General features: G+C 45.5%; 1 protein-coding gene across 4 annotated transcripts in view; it reads right to left on the reverse strand.

Moving 5' to 3' along the window:
* Window positions 1–13,482, reverse strand: part of ralgps1 (Ral GEF with PH domain and SH3 binding motif 1) — a 758,896-nt gene that overhangs the window by 20,231 nt on the left and 725,183 nt on the right. For all 4 annotated transcript variants that reach the window (XM_078226428.1, XM_078226430.1, XM_078226431.1 and 1 more), the window contains 2 exons: window positions 5,826–5,931; window positions 2,244–2,336 (listed from right to left, as the gene is read on the reverse strand). In XM_078226428.1, coding sequence (XP_078082554.1) covers window positions 2,244–2,336; window positions 5,826–5,931 — 199 coding nt within the window. The remainder of the gene's footprint in view (window positions 1–2,243; window positions 2,337–5,825; window positions 5,932–13,482) is intronic.

Here is a 13,482-nt window from a genome sequence, read left to right on the forward strand (position 1 = left end):
TGTCCCCATATGCCTTTTTCACCAGCCTAAACAACATGCCCCTCCCGCTTTCAGAGGATCTGTGGACAAACACGCCAAGGTCCCTTTGCTCCACCGAGCTTCCTAGTGTCCGGCCATTCATTGAGTACTTCCTTGTCAAATAGCTCCTTCCACACCTCACACTTTTCAGGGTTACATTCCCATTTGCCACTTATCTGACCATTCCGTCTATATCTTCTGTAGCCCAAGACACTCTGCTTCACTATTAACCACCCGTCCAATCTTTGTGTCATCGGCGAACTTACTAATCCTACCCCCCACATAGTCATCTATGTTGATTATATAAATGATGAATAATAGGGGGCCCAACACAGATCCCTGTGGTACACTGCTAGACACTGGCTTCCAGTTTCTAAAGCAGCCGTCTGTCATCACCCTCTGTCTCCTACAACTGAGCCAATTTTGAACCCACTTTATCAAATTACTCTGTATCCCATGTGAATTTACCTTCTTTACAAGTCTCCCAAGCGGGACCTTGTCAAAGGCTTTGCTGAAATCCATATAAACCACATCGACTGCACCATCCTCGCCTACACACCTGGCCACCTCCTCAAAAAATCCAATCAAATTTGTTGGGCATGACCTCCCTCTGACGAAGCCATGCTGATTATCCCTGATCAAGCTTCACCTCTCCAAGTGGAGATAGATACTTTCCTTCAAAAGTTTCTCCAATAGTTTCCCTACCACTGATGTGAGATTCACTGGTTTGTAGTTCCCTGGTTTATCTCTACAACCCTCCTTAAATAGCTGAACCCACGTTAGCTGTTCTCCAGTCATCTGACATCTCCCCCCTGGCCAGAGACGAATTGAAAATTTGGGTTAGAGCCCCTGCAATCTCCTCCCTTGCTTCTCGCAGCAGCCTACGGCACAATTCATCTGGACCTGGAGATTTATCCACTTTTAAGGTTGCCAACACCTCCAGTACCTTGTCTTTCCCCACGTCAATTTGCTCAAGAACCTCACAGTTTCTCTGTCTGAATTCGATACCATCGTCCTCATTCTCTTGGGTGAAGACGGATGTGAAGTATTCATTCAACACTCTACCAATGTCCTCTGGCTCCACCCACAGATTGCCCCCTTGGTCCTTAATGGGCCCTACCTTGCGATTTGAAAGGTGCATCATAGTGGGAAGAGAAGACGGTTCTCTGAGGAGTAGGAAGGGTTCACCCTACTTATCTGGCCCAAGCGCTGATGCTAATCCCAGTGAAAAGCAGCTATGTGCCGTGAGTGTTTCTAACTCGAGGGCTGACACTTCCCAAACTTAGTTCCCCAAGAACCTTTACAGCTGGCAGGGAGAGAGAGAGAGAGAGAGATGAGATTTTATTTCACCAGTCTGCAATGAATTGTAACCAAGGTCCCAGAAATCAAATGCTATTTCTGTTCGATTAGTGAATAGATTTGTAAGTTTCAGACATGTATTAACTTACACGAGGTGTCATGAATATTTTATACAGTACTTCAGATTAAATGAAAATGAAGTTAGGAACTTCAAAGCAAAACCCCTTAGTGATGAAACAGAATATAAAATGAATACAAAATGGTACAATAAGGAGGAACTAGATGCTTTTCATAGAATCTTAGATTCCCTGCAATACAGAAAGAGGCCATTCGGCCCATCGAGCCTGCTCTGACAACAATCCCACCCTATCCCCGTAACCCCACATATTTACCCTGCTAATCCACCCGAAACCAGGGTCAATTTAGCATTGCCAATCATCCTAACATCTTTGGACTGTGGGAGGAAACCGGAGCACCCCGGAGGAAACCCACGCAGACACGGGGAGAACGTGCAAACTCCACACAGCGGTGACCCAAGCTGGGAATCAAACCCGGGTCCCTGGTGCTATGAGGCAGCAGTGCTAACCACTGTGCCGCCATGCTGTCCTGTGAAAATCCCCTAGTCGCCACACTCCGGCACCTGTTCGGGTCCACTGAAGGAGAATTTAGCACGGCCAATGCACCTAACCAGCACATCTTTTGGACTGTGGGAGGAAGCCGGAGCACCTGGAAGAAACCCACGCAGCCACGGGGAGAACGGTGCAGACTCCGCACAGACAGTAACCTAAGCCGGGAATTGAACCCGGGTCCCTGGTGCTGTGAGGCAGCTATGATCTTTAAAAAAAAATCCATAACCCACATACAAGAAAATCATAAAAATCGATGTTTCGAACACTATGATTATGGTGACGGTGGGGATTACTTACATGCTTTCTCTCAGAGGCCCGCAGTGACTTTGCAGAGAAATACAGCAGGAGCGATCCAGAAAGTATGAGCCAGTAACGAGTCCAGGATGACATCTGAAGGCAAACAAAAGGTCAAATGACTTTTCAACATTAAATCACTCTAAGCTGCATTCCTATATGAATAGTCACCATGACCTCTGAGTACACAGTTATTCAGTTACAGATCTCCACATTTTCTCACCTGGAATGTTCCACACATCCTATTTTTTTTTACGCCAGGCTCTGCAGGTAAAAAGCATGCCTTTCTCTTTCTTTGCGTGTGCAGCCTTATAGTATTTCACCAGTTTTTTGCAAACTTCTACCCCTGATGTTTTTATTCCCCATGTGGTTTTTTCGAGGAATCGGCGTTGATGGGATGTGTACAATACCTGGGCAGTTCATTACTCAGGATCAATTAAAAATCAACATGAACAGTGAGGTCACCCTTGTTGCCATTCTGCATTGGATCTCAAAAGACATGCTTGGGGTCAAAGCCCCAATGTGGGGAGAGGTTGCAAAACTAGATGCAGCCTCTGTGGGTGGGGACCAAAGGGCGGGTGAAGCACTGAAGGGGTCTGGTCATGGAGCCTCTGGCCTGAGTCTGCGAGTGAAACATTGGTGGGCTCGAGGGACCAGGAAGTGAAGCATTTGTGGGTTCTAATGACCAGGAAGTGAAGCACTGGTGGGTTCCAGTGACCAGGAAGTGAAGCACTGGTGGGTTCCAGTGACCAGGAAGTGAAGCACTGGTGGGTTCCAGTGACCAGGAAGTGAAGCACTGGTGGATTCCAGTGGCCAGGAAGTGAAGCACTGGTGGGTTCTAGTGACCAGGAAGTGAAGCACTGGTGGGTTCTAGTGACCAGGAAGTGAAGCATTTGTGGGTCTGTAAGCAACAAATCTGACTGGCTGTTGGGACAAGGCAAGAGGTCAGGCGGACGGAAGGGGGCTGGGCAGGGGAGGGGGAGGGGAGGGGGAGGGAGAGAGTTTGCCAAAATTATTTAATTGGCACCATGCTGTTAAGATCAGTTGGGCCCCCATGTCTGTTACTGGGTTCCTCCGCACCCTTCAGTGGCAAGTTGCGAGGGTCAGTGTAACAGTCATTCGATCAATTCAGGGACCGACATCTAACAGGATTCACAGTCATAGATTCCCAATGAAGCCTCTCATGTCTTCAGTGCTTTTTAATCAAACTTCTAGTCCCCATAAAAGAAAAGGCAATAAATTTGCCCAGGTGAAATAAATTTGAGTGTCTGTGTATGAAAATACCCAATGATGTGTAGCTGTTGTGTTAAGAAGTGGCCAAAAGGGGGAGCAGTGCACCCTGTGGTTGCTGGTCGTTTAGCCAAAAGGCACCAAACTAAATCTCAATCTTTCCATTCTTGTGATCAGGTGGTGATGAGCTATGGAGTGTTTGTTATTAACTTCCTACCTGTGAGGGGATTTGTTTTTAGGGTGAATAATTAACCTTTTTATCAACTGGTCTGGACCACTCAAAATCAGCCCTCTGTGTACTGGTTACAGTTTTACCATCTGGGCTGATCTATTTATCTCCTAAGGGCAAGAACATATGGTACGACAGCAGACGCTGCACCCCCACTCCCAACTGACCCCCCTCCCAACTGACCCCCCACCCCCCCCCCCCCCCCCTCCCACCCCCGTTCTTCAAAATACCCACAGCGACTCAGGCTGCACAAACAACATTGTGACGCCTATTTATGGGAAAGCCTGGATAAAGGCTCAGCCATCACCAAAGACAGGGGATTGACTGCAAATTCGACATGAAAAGGGGAGTAATGTTTTCGGCTGCGAGTATTACATGAATCAAATGTGGTTGACTCTCAACTACCCTCTGAAATGGCCCAACAAGCCACTCAGTTCACGGGCAACCTAGGGACGGGCAATAAATTCTGGTCAGCCAGCGATGCCCATCTCCCATGAATGAATAAGGAACAAAATGTAAAAAACTATTATTTTTTTGCAATGCTTTTGTGTAACTAGGTGTATCTTGGCCAACTGGCTCCACAGCCATGTCCCTCACACCCCCCTACTTCAATACAATCAATTCCGAATCCCTCTTCAGTATCTACAGATGTATTTTCCAGCTTCGGTGTCATGGAGGTGGTCCATCTTCCAGCCCCAGAGTGCTCCTGGGAGACTCACCTTCTTTTTCTGGAGGCCCATCTTCTTTCTTCATTGGTGGGTCCGTGATATTGGGCCATTTTCAAAATGGCACCCAGATATGATGGCAGGAAGAGCACAATCATGCTCACCCCATCATAGAATGCAGCACTCAACCTCCAGAGAATCCCTACAATGCAGAAGGAGGCCATTCGATCCATCGAGTCTGCACCGACTCTCTGAAAGAACATCCCACACTGGCACTCCCCGCTCATCTAACCTTGGGACACTAAGGGGCAATTTAGCATGGCCAATCCACCAAACCTGCACATCTTTGGAGTGTGGGAGGAAACCGGAGCACCCGGTGGAAACCCACGCAGACACGGGGAGAATATGCAAACTCCACATAGACAGTGACCCAAGGCCGGAATCGAGCCCGGGTCCCTGGTGCTGTGAGGCATCAGTGCTAACCACTGTACCACCGTGTCACTCCAGATGCAGAATTAATGTGGTCGGGGCTGGAAGATATAGCGTGGTTCCCCACCAGCCTAAGCAGCAGGAAACACAACATGTTCCCATTCCTGTTTCTGCCATACAACCTAATCCCAGATAGGAGAAAGCTGCCAGGGATGGAACATTTAAGTTATAAAGAAAGGTTGGATAGGCTTGGGTTGTTTTCTCTGGAGCAGAGAAGACTGAGGGGTGACCTGATTGAGGTGTTCAAGATTATGAGGAGCATGGACAGGGTGGATAGGGAGCAGCTGTTCCCCTTAGTTGAAGGGTCAGTCGCGAGCGGACACAAGTTAAAAGTGAGGGGTGGGAGGTTTAGGGGGAATTTGAGGAAAACCGTTTTTACCCAGAGGGTGGTGACGGTCTGGAATGCGCTGCCTGGGAGGGTGATGGAGACGAGTTGCCTCACATCCTTTAAAAAGTACCTGGATGAGTATTTGGCACGCCATAACATTCAGGGCTATGGGCCAAGTGCTGGCAAGTGGGATTAGGTGGGCAGGTCAGGGCATTTCATGCGTCGGTGCAGACTCGATGGGCTGAATGGCCTCTTCTGCACTGTAGTATTCTGTGAATTCCGTATGAATAAGGGTAAGGCAATTGCACACAGAAAGATAGGGGAACAACCGAATGCAAATCATTAGCTAAATCACACCTGACTCCTTGGAAGAGGCAGTTTGTTGTGTCCGTTATTAACCTATACCTTTTGCTTCATTGCCGTATATTTTTTAAATACAATTTTCATTTTTTTTAATTTCTAGGCTTTAAGTGCCGGAGGAAAATCCTGTGAATGCGAGGCTGATGGGAATTCCTGCATTTGGTTCAAAGACTTTGATATATAGCCTCAGGATGATTAGTCACAAATCTCTGCCAAGTCAAACAGCTGAACATTTGGATGACCCTGAAGAAAATATAAACTCTGTCGAGATAGATTCCACTTACTGCTGGCTTCTTGCCTTCCTTCAGCAAGGTTTTCCGTCTCAATGGTCCTTCTATGGTGATAGTTCCGCTTGTGCCACTTAAGGGGCAACTGCATGCGTCTGTAGGGCTGATGAGGAAAGGAAAGCAGTTAAGGGCCTACAAACCTCTCAAAAACCAACACTTTATTCTGTAGATTGCTACAGAATGCTATTCCTTATAGTTAGTCATGAGAACTATCTTAAAGATTGTAAGCTGTTGTGTTCCTGCAATGATATAAAGGCTCCGCTCACTCATGAGGGATTGGATAAACACCTTGTGGATTCATTTATCGAGAGTCGGCACTGAGGACATTTATACAAAAGTAGAAGATGTCAGCAGCAGAGCTGTGCGCGCTGTGTTCCGCTCATAGTGAAAGTGAGACTGGATGTCATTGCATTTTGAGGCGATTCGGAAATGGATTACCAGACCAATTCCTGGAACAGGTGGGGTGTCTTATGAGGAACTTTAGGACAGGCTAGGCTCATATCCACTGGAGTTGAGAAGAGCAAAGGGTGACTTGATTGAAACAAATAAGATCCTGAGGGGTCTTGGCAGGGTAGATGTGGAGAGGATGTCTCCTCTTGTGGGTGAATCTAGTACAAGGGGGGTCACTGTTTAAAAGTAAAGGGTTGCCCATTTAAAATGTAGATGAGGCAAATTGTTTTCAATTAGAGGGTTGAGAGTCTTTAGAACTCTCTTCCTGAAAAGACAGTGGATGCAGAGTCTTTGAATCTTTTTAAGGCAGAGGCGAATAGATTTTTGGTGAGCAAGGGGGGCTAAAGGTTTTTGGGGGTTGGTGGTGGGCACGGAGAAAATACAACAGCAATGATGTTAACGACAATAATGGGAATATTGGCTTTAACGTGCAATTGTAACTAAGAATTAAGCATGCTGGGATTTTCGGTCAACTTATAATTAAAAGTAGATGTGGGTTGTTGTTGTCTGTTCTGTGAACTGTGACCTGGCAATTCCTGTGTTGAGCACATATGGGAGAATGTTTGGATGACATTTTGGTGCCAAAAGTTCCTGCGGTGCCCATAAATGGGTTAAGGCAATGTGACCTAATGACATTTGAACTAAGCATTATGGAGTTATTTGTGACTAACTCCATTGGCTTGGTCGAGCAATGTGATCAGTTTCTGGTTACACCATTGGCTGAGTGTCACAGAACTTCCTGTGAGGGCAAAGACACATGCTCCAACCCTTTGTCTCCAGTGATAACTCAGATCAACTGTCGCAAGAGAGCCCTGAAGAACATCTTCAGAGAAAGACCATGAGGGCAGCTTCTACATTGGGAACGGATCTGGCCATTTCGTTCTAAACCGGGTCTTCAGTAAAAGAATTGGAATATCTGGTTTCAGCTAAAGAATGAGAGTATCTGTTTCCAGTTAAAGGGTTGATGTTCAGTGAGGAGTTGATGTTCAGTGAGGAGTTGATGTTCAGTGAGGAGTTGATGTTCAGTGAGGAGTTGATGTTCAGTGAGGAGTTGATGTTCAGTGAGGAGTTGATGTTCAGTGAAGAGTTAAGCTCAAAGAAGAGTTAAGCTCAGTGAAGAGTTAAACTCAGTGAAGGGTTAAAGTATTGCAACTGTTGTACGTTTGGTACCTGAAGTGTTAGATAAAGGGAAGATTGTGAAGAGAATTTGAGTCAACTCCTGTCTTTGATCTGTCACAGTAAACAGGAATGCTGGGGAAGAATTTAAATCAGCAGCTGAATAACAGTGGGATACACATTCGAGTTTACTATCAGATCAACCATGATCTTATTGAATGGCGGAGCAGCCTCGAGGTGCTGAATGGCCTGGTGTTTCTTGTTCATATATTCACGTCACATGACGCACTTCCCTCCAAGTGATGCCATGCTGCTATCCCTTAAAGGCATAGTACAAGTTCAGTTAACTTTTTAAGTGTATCAAATCTTAATGTAGAACTTACCACGCGTCAGCAAAAGCTTCAAAGACGCTTAAGCAAAATAAATGAACTGTTGCTATTTATTGATTTTAGGAACTACCTGTTGTTGAACAGGATCACAACTGGCTCTGAAGAAGTGTCATGTTGGAAACATTAACTCGGTTTCTCTCTCCACAGATGCTGCCAGACCTGCTGCATTTTTGCAGCACTTTCTGTTTTTATTTCAGATTTCCAGCATCTGCAGTATTTTGCTTTGACATTGTTATGGTCTGTAGTTACGTATGCTTTTTCAAAGAGAGAAAAAAATAAGGGCTGTGCATTCTAGCACAGTGACTGAACAATGGGGTTAAGCATGAGGATGTCCTGTGTTGTGCGTCTGTACATTGTGTTGATAACTCAATTCTGGCAAAACTCAATCAGTAAACAAGGGCAGTTTCCAGTTTCCACTTGCTGGGGAGGGGGTTAGGGTTAGAAGCATCACTGGAGGCCATCAATATAAGATAGTTAAAGAAGGCTCTTTGCCCAAAGAGTGGCAAAAATGTTGAACGTCTATAGTAGGATGCATGGATTTAAGGGGAGGTTAGACTAGTACATGAAGGAGAGGGGAATGGAGAGTAATGAGATCGATTTAGATGAGGAAAGATGAGTGAAGCATGAATGCTAGCATGGACGGGTTAGGTTGAATGGTCTCTTCCCAGGCCATATATCCTGCATGAGGGTAGAAGGATCTTAGGAGGAGATCACTCTGCTATTTTGCGATCTGTCCAGGCAAGGGTTCCATATTCAGGATTAGGAGCCATGCCGAAGAACGGAACCAGCAAACAGCGAATATGGAAGAGCTCAAGAGACAATAAGCTGTTTATGGGCGAAGGATTCCATGGAGGAGGACTTGCCTTTCCTTTAAGCACACATGAGGATTGCAAACGGAAACCGCCTCATGTATTTTTTCCCCTGGTCATATTGCTCAAAGCTCATCAAAGCGGAAAATGCAAGATTCTTATGAACAACAGAAGAGGGAAGTGCTGGAGCACGAGGCATGGAGGGATGAGCAAGGACCTGCTCTTGGGAAGATCACCAGTTTTTAAAGTTTATTTATTTATGTCACAAGTAGGCTTGCATTAACACTACAATGAAGTTACTGTGATAATCCCCTAGTCGCCACACTCTAGTGCCTGTTTGGGTACACTGAGGGAGAATTCAGCACGGCCAATGTGCCTAACCAGCACTGTGGTTTTTCAGACTGTGGGAGGAAACCGGAGCACCCGGAGGAAACCCACGCAGACATGGGGAGAATGTGCAGACCCCACACAGATAGCGACCCAAGCCGGGAATCGAACCCAGGTCCCTGGCGCTGTGAGGCAGCAGTGCTAACCATTGTGCCACCATGCCGCCCACCACCACTGTATCCTATGTAATCCTATACTTTAAGCTCATCAAGGGGTTCAACAGGATGTGTACTATAAGGATTTGATTTGATTGTCACATGTATTTGTACACAGTGAAAAGCTGTGGCTCGCTGAGTAATGAGAGGGAAGGAGTTTTTTGGGGTTAGTTAAGTTTTTGTAGGAGATGGTGACACAATGAGTGAAACACTGAGGGTTCGGTTTTATACAATACAAGATAGATATCCAAAATTCACTTTTAAAGTTTTAGTTAAATATGTAATAATCACAATACTTCACACTGCATTACAGTGATAGATATTAAGATAGGCTTAGGTTTCCGAATGGCTGTTGTTCAGCTGGAAGCATGAGGTTCACTTTTGTTTGTACATCTTTGATGGCCAAGATAACTGAAGATTTGCAGAACTGCTTCTTTATGTTTGGAAATCACTGATTCCATTCAAAATGGCTGAAGCAGATAGGTTAATAACAACACCAACTGTCATCCAGCCGTGTTTATACTATTGTGATGATATACCAGAATATCCAAACAAATATAAAACAGATTCAACTGCCAGATTTTTCACAACTTGGCTGTGTGTGTTTCAGAAAGATTCATTATTTCACATCTGCTTGATTATTACTGCCAACACATTGGCACATTTGCTGTAGTGTCAAGGGTCAATGCTGTCATAGTGTCAAGGGTCAATGCTGTCATAGTGTCAAGGGTCAATGCTGTCATAGTGTCAAGGGTCAATGCTGTCGTAGTGTCAAGGGTCAATGCTGTCATAGTGTCAAGGGTCAATGCTGTCGTAGTGTCAAGGGTCAATGCTGTCGTAGTGTCAAGGGTCAATGCTGTCGTAGTGTCAAGGGTCAATGCTGCTGGAGTGTCAAGGGTCAATGCTATCGTAGTGTCAAGGGTCAATGCTGTCATAGTGTCAAGGGTCAATGCTGTCGTAGTGTCAAGGGTCAATGCTGTCGTAGTGTCAAGGGTCAATGCTGCTGGAGTGTCAAGGGTCAATGCTATCGTAGTGTCAAGGGTCAATGCTATCGTAATGTCAAGGGTCAATGCTGTCGTAGTGTCAAGGGTCAATGCTATCGTAGTGTCAAGGGTCAATGCTGTCATAGTGTCAAGGGTCAATGCTGTTGTAGTGTCAAGGGTCAATGCTGTCATAGTGTCAAGGGTCAATGCTGTCGTAGTGTCAAGGGTCAATGCTGTCGTAGTGTCAAGGGTCAATGCTGTCGTAGTGTCAAGGGTCAATGCTGCTGGAGTGTCAAGGGTCAATGCTATCGTAGTGTCAAGGGTCAATGCTGTCATAGTGTCAAGGGTCAATGCTGTCGTAGTGTCAAGGGTCAATGCTGTCGTAGTGTCAAGGGTCAATGCTGCTGGAGTGTCAAGGGTCAATGCTATCGTAGTGTCAAGGGTCAATGCTATCATAATGTCAAGGGTCAATGCTGTCGTAGTGTCAAGGGTCAATGCTATCGTAGTGTCAAGGGTCAATGCTGTCATAGTGTCAAGGGTCAATGATGTCGTAGTGTCAAGGGTCAATGATGTCGTAGTGTCAAGGGTCAAGGCTGTCGTAGTGTCAAGGGTCAATGCTGTCATAGTGTCAAGGGTCAATGCTATCGTAGTGTCAATGCTATCGTAGTGTCAAGGGTCAATGATGGTCATCTACTTGAAGCAGATAGAGACCTCAGATTGGTAACGAGAGGTTGAAGATGTCTGTGAATACCCCCGCCAGCTGGACTGCGCAGGATCTGAGTTCTCATCCAGGTACCCCATTCGGACCAGCCATTTTCCATGGGTTGACTTTCAAGAAGGCTGATGTCTACAATGGTGACCTCAAAAGTGGGTTCAGCCGAGGCTTCCGGGGTGGATGGTGTGCTCTTGCTGATCTCTTGCTCAAAAAGGGAAAAGAATGCGTTGAGTTCATCAGGGAGGGGTGCATATGTGCCAGCAATTCTATATGCCTTCAGCTTGGAGCCTGTTATGTCTTGCAGACCTTGCCATAGTTGCTGGGAGTCCACATGGCTAGCCTGGGGCCCTAGCTTGGCATAGTAATGTCTTTTGGCATCTTTGATGGATCTCCATAGATCGTATCTGGATTTCTTGTATAGGTCAGGGTCAGCTGACTTGAGTGCCTCAGACCTGGACTTCAGCGAATATCCCTGTCCATCCATGGTTTCCAGCTGGGAAACACACGGATTTGCTTCTTTGTCACACAGTCTTCTCCACACTTAATAATAAAGTCAGTTACTGTAGTGGCGTACCCGTTCAGGCTGGTCGCTGAGTTTTTAAATATTGACCAGAGCACTGACTTGAAGGAGTCAATTCCTCAGAGCAACATTGCACGACTTTCGTTATCGGATTCTCCCATTTCAGTTTTGGCTTGTAGGCCAGGTGCAGGAGCACAGCCTTGTGATCTGATGGATTACTTCGGGATCATCTTGTTCTAGAAACCTTAGAGGAAATTCTATTAGATTTTCTGCAGTCGGGGGAGGAATGAATGCTATCAAATTAGGTGCCGTTAACAAAGCAGGCAGAAGTGAGAAAGCAAAATCGTATAGTGTTTATTTGCGTTGAAGGGGAGGCTTGGTGAAGATAAACAACTGACACCGTTTGGTTTGTAGGACACGGAAGTCGCAGCACACCTACTCAAAAACAGAGAAAAAGTGAAGGGGGTGCGGTTTGCCACCATTACTCAGTGTTGTCGCTGTGATGGGAAAAAGCTGCATCAGCATGAGGAATGTTCCACCAAAAATACAGAGTGCCGTTCCTGTAAGAGGAAATCTGTATGCCACAGAAAAATGCCCCAAATCAGAAAGTCAAGGACAAACCAATTAAAACATGTCGTATTTAAGAAACTGAAGATGAAAAAGACAATTAAATGCCATTCTTGGGAGAAATTATAGGATCTAATGGGAGCTATTGGAGTGCAAACGCTATGGTCAATCGACGTAAAGCAAACTTTAATTTAGACACTGGAGCAGATGTTTCAGTTGATTTGGACACAGAATCGTGGCGACAGCAAGAATCCTTCCAGCCATCAACCACATTCCAGGAGGCATTCAACTGAAGGTCAAGGGACGGTTGACCACCAAACTTCAGCGAGAGAAATCACGGAAACTTTGTCGATGATCCAAAACCAAGAATCTCCAGGTTTTAGCCGAAAGGCAGACACAGATCTACAACTCACTGATAAAACAGAAGAAAAATTGAAAGAGTTCAAGACAGAATTTCCAAACGTATCCAGAGTTTTGAGAAGAATTGAAACAACAAGGAGGGACGCCGGAACCTATTATAACCGAGTGGTGAAAACCTGACGAAAAACCAGGAAGGATATTTCCCACCAACAGCAGCTGAAGGATTCACAAGCTCATTACTAGGAAGGGCAGCTTGTATCAAACAAGAAACAGACTTGAGAAAGGAAAACAAGAAAAACAACAGTAGATGCACTGTCATACATTGCTGTTCAAAAGCTTGAACAAGAAGAGGTAATTTTGGTCGAAGATGTTGAGTCATTGAGCCATGAAATTTCTACTGGCAACAACACAGGCTGAATTAAATTTGGAACTCACAATAAGCAGATGAAAAATGTGCAAAATTTCAGAAAGCCTCCTTCAATGGATGGTTAGAATTCATTCCAAATAATCTGATCCTGAAGTAATACTTGGAGCAACAAAGACATCTCAGTGTCGCGGGTGACTTATTAAACATTTAAACTAGAAGCAGGAGTAGACTATTCAGCCCTTCGAGCCTGCTCCAGCATTCATTTTGATCATGGCTGATCATCAAATTCAATGTCCTAATCCCCCTTTTGGCCCAGACAATGTTTTGGCCTCAACTACATTCTGTGGTCATGAATTCCACACATTCACCACCCTCTAGTTGAACTTCTCCTCATCTCAGTCCCAAAAGGATTACCCCTTATCCTCAATTTATGACCCCTATTTCTGCACTCCCCCACCTCTGGGGACATTCTTTCTGAACCTACCCTGTTTAACCCTGTTAGATTTTTCTAAGTTTCTATGAGATCCTCGTTCACTTTTCTAAACTCCCGTGAATATAATCCTAACCGACTTAATCTGTCCTCATATGAGAATCCTGCCATCCCAGGAATCACCCTGGTGAACATTCACTGCACCCCCTCTGTAACAAGGGCATCCTTCCTCAGATAAGGACACCAAAACTGCACACAATACTACAGGTGTGACCGCACCAGCGCCCTACACAATTGCAGCAAAACATCCCTATCCCTATACTTAAATCCTCTCGCTATGAAGGCCAACATACCATTTGCCTTCTTTACTGGCTGCTGTACCTGCGCGCTTACTTTCAGCGACTGG

This window comes from Mustelus asterias, chromosome 13, assembly GCF_964213995.1.
Source record: "Mustelus asterias chromosome 13, sMusAst1.hap1.1, whole genome shotgun sequence".
Classification (NCBI taxonomy): Eukaryota; Metazoa; Chordata; class Chondrichthyes; order Carcharhiniformes; family Triakidae; genus Mustelus; species Mustelus asterias.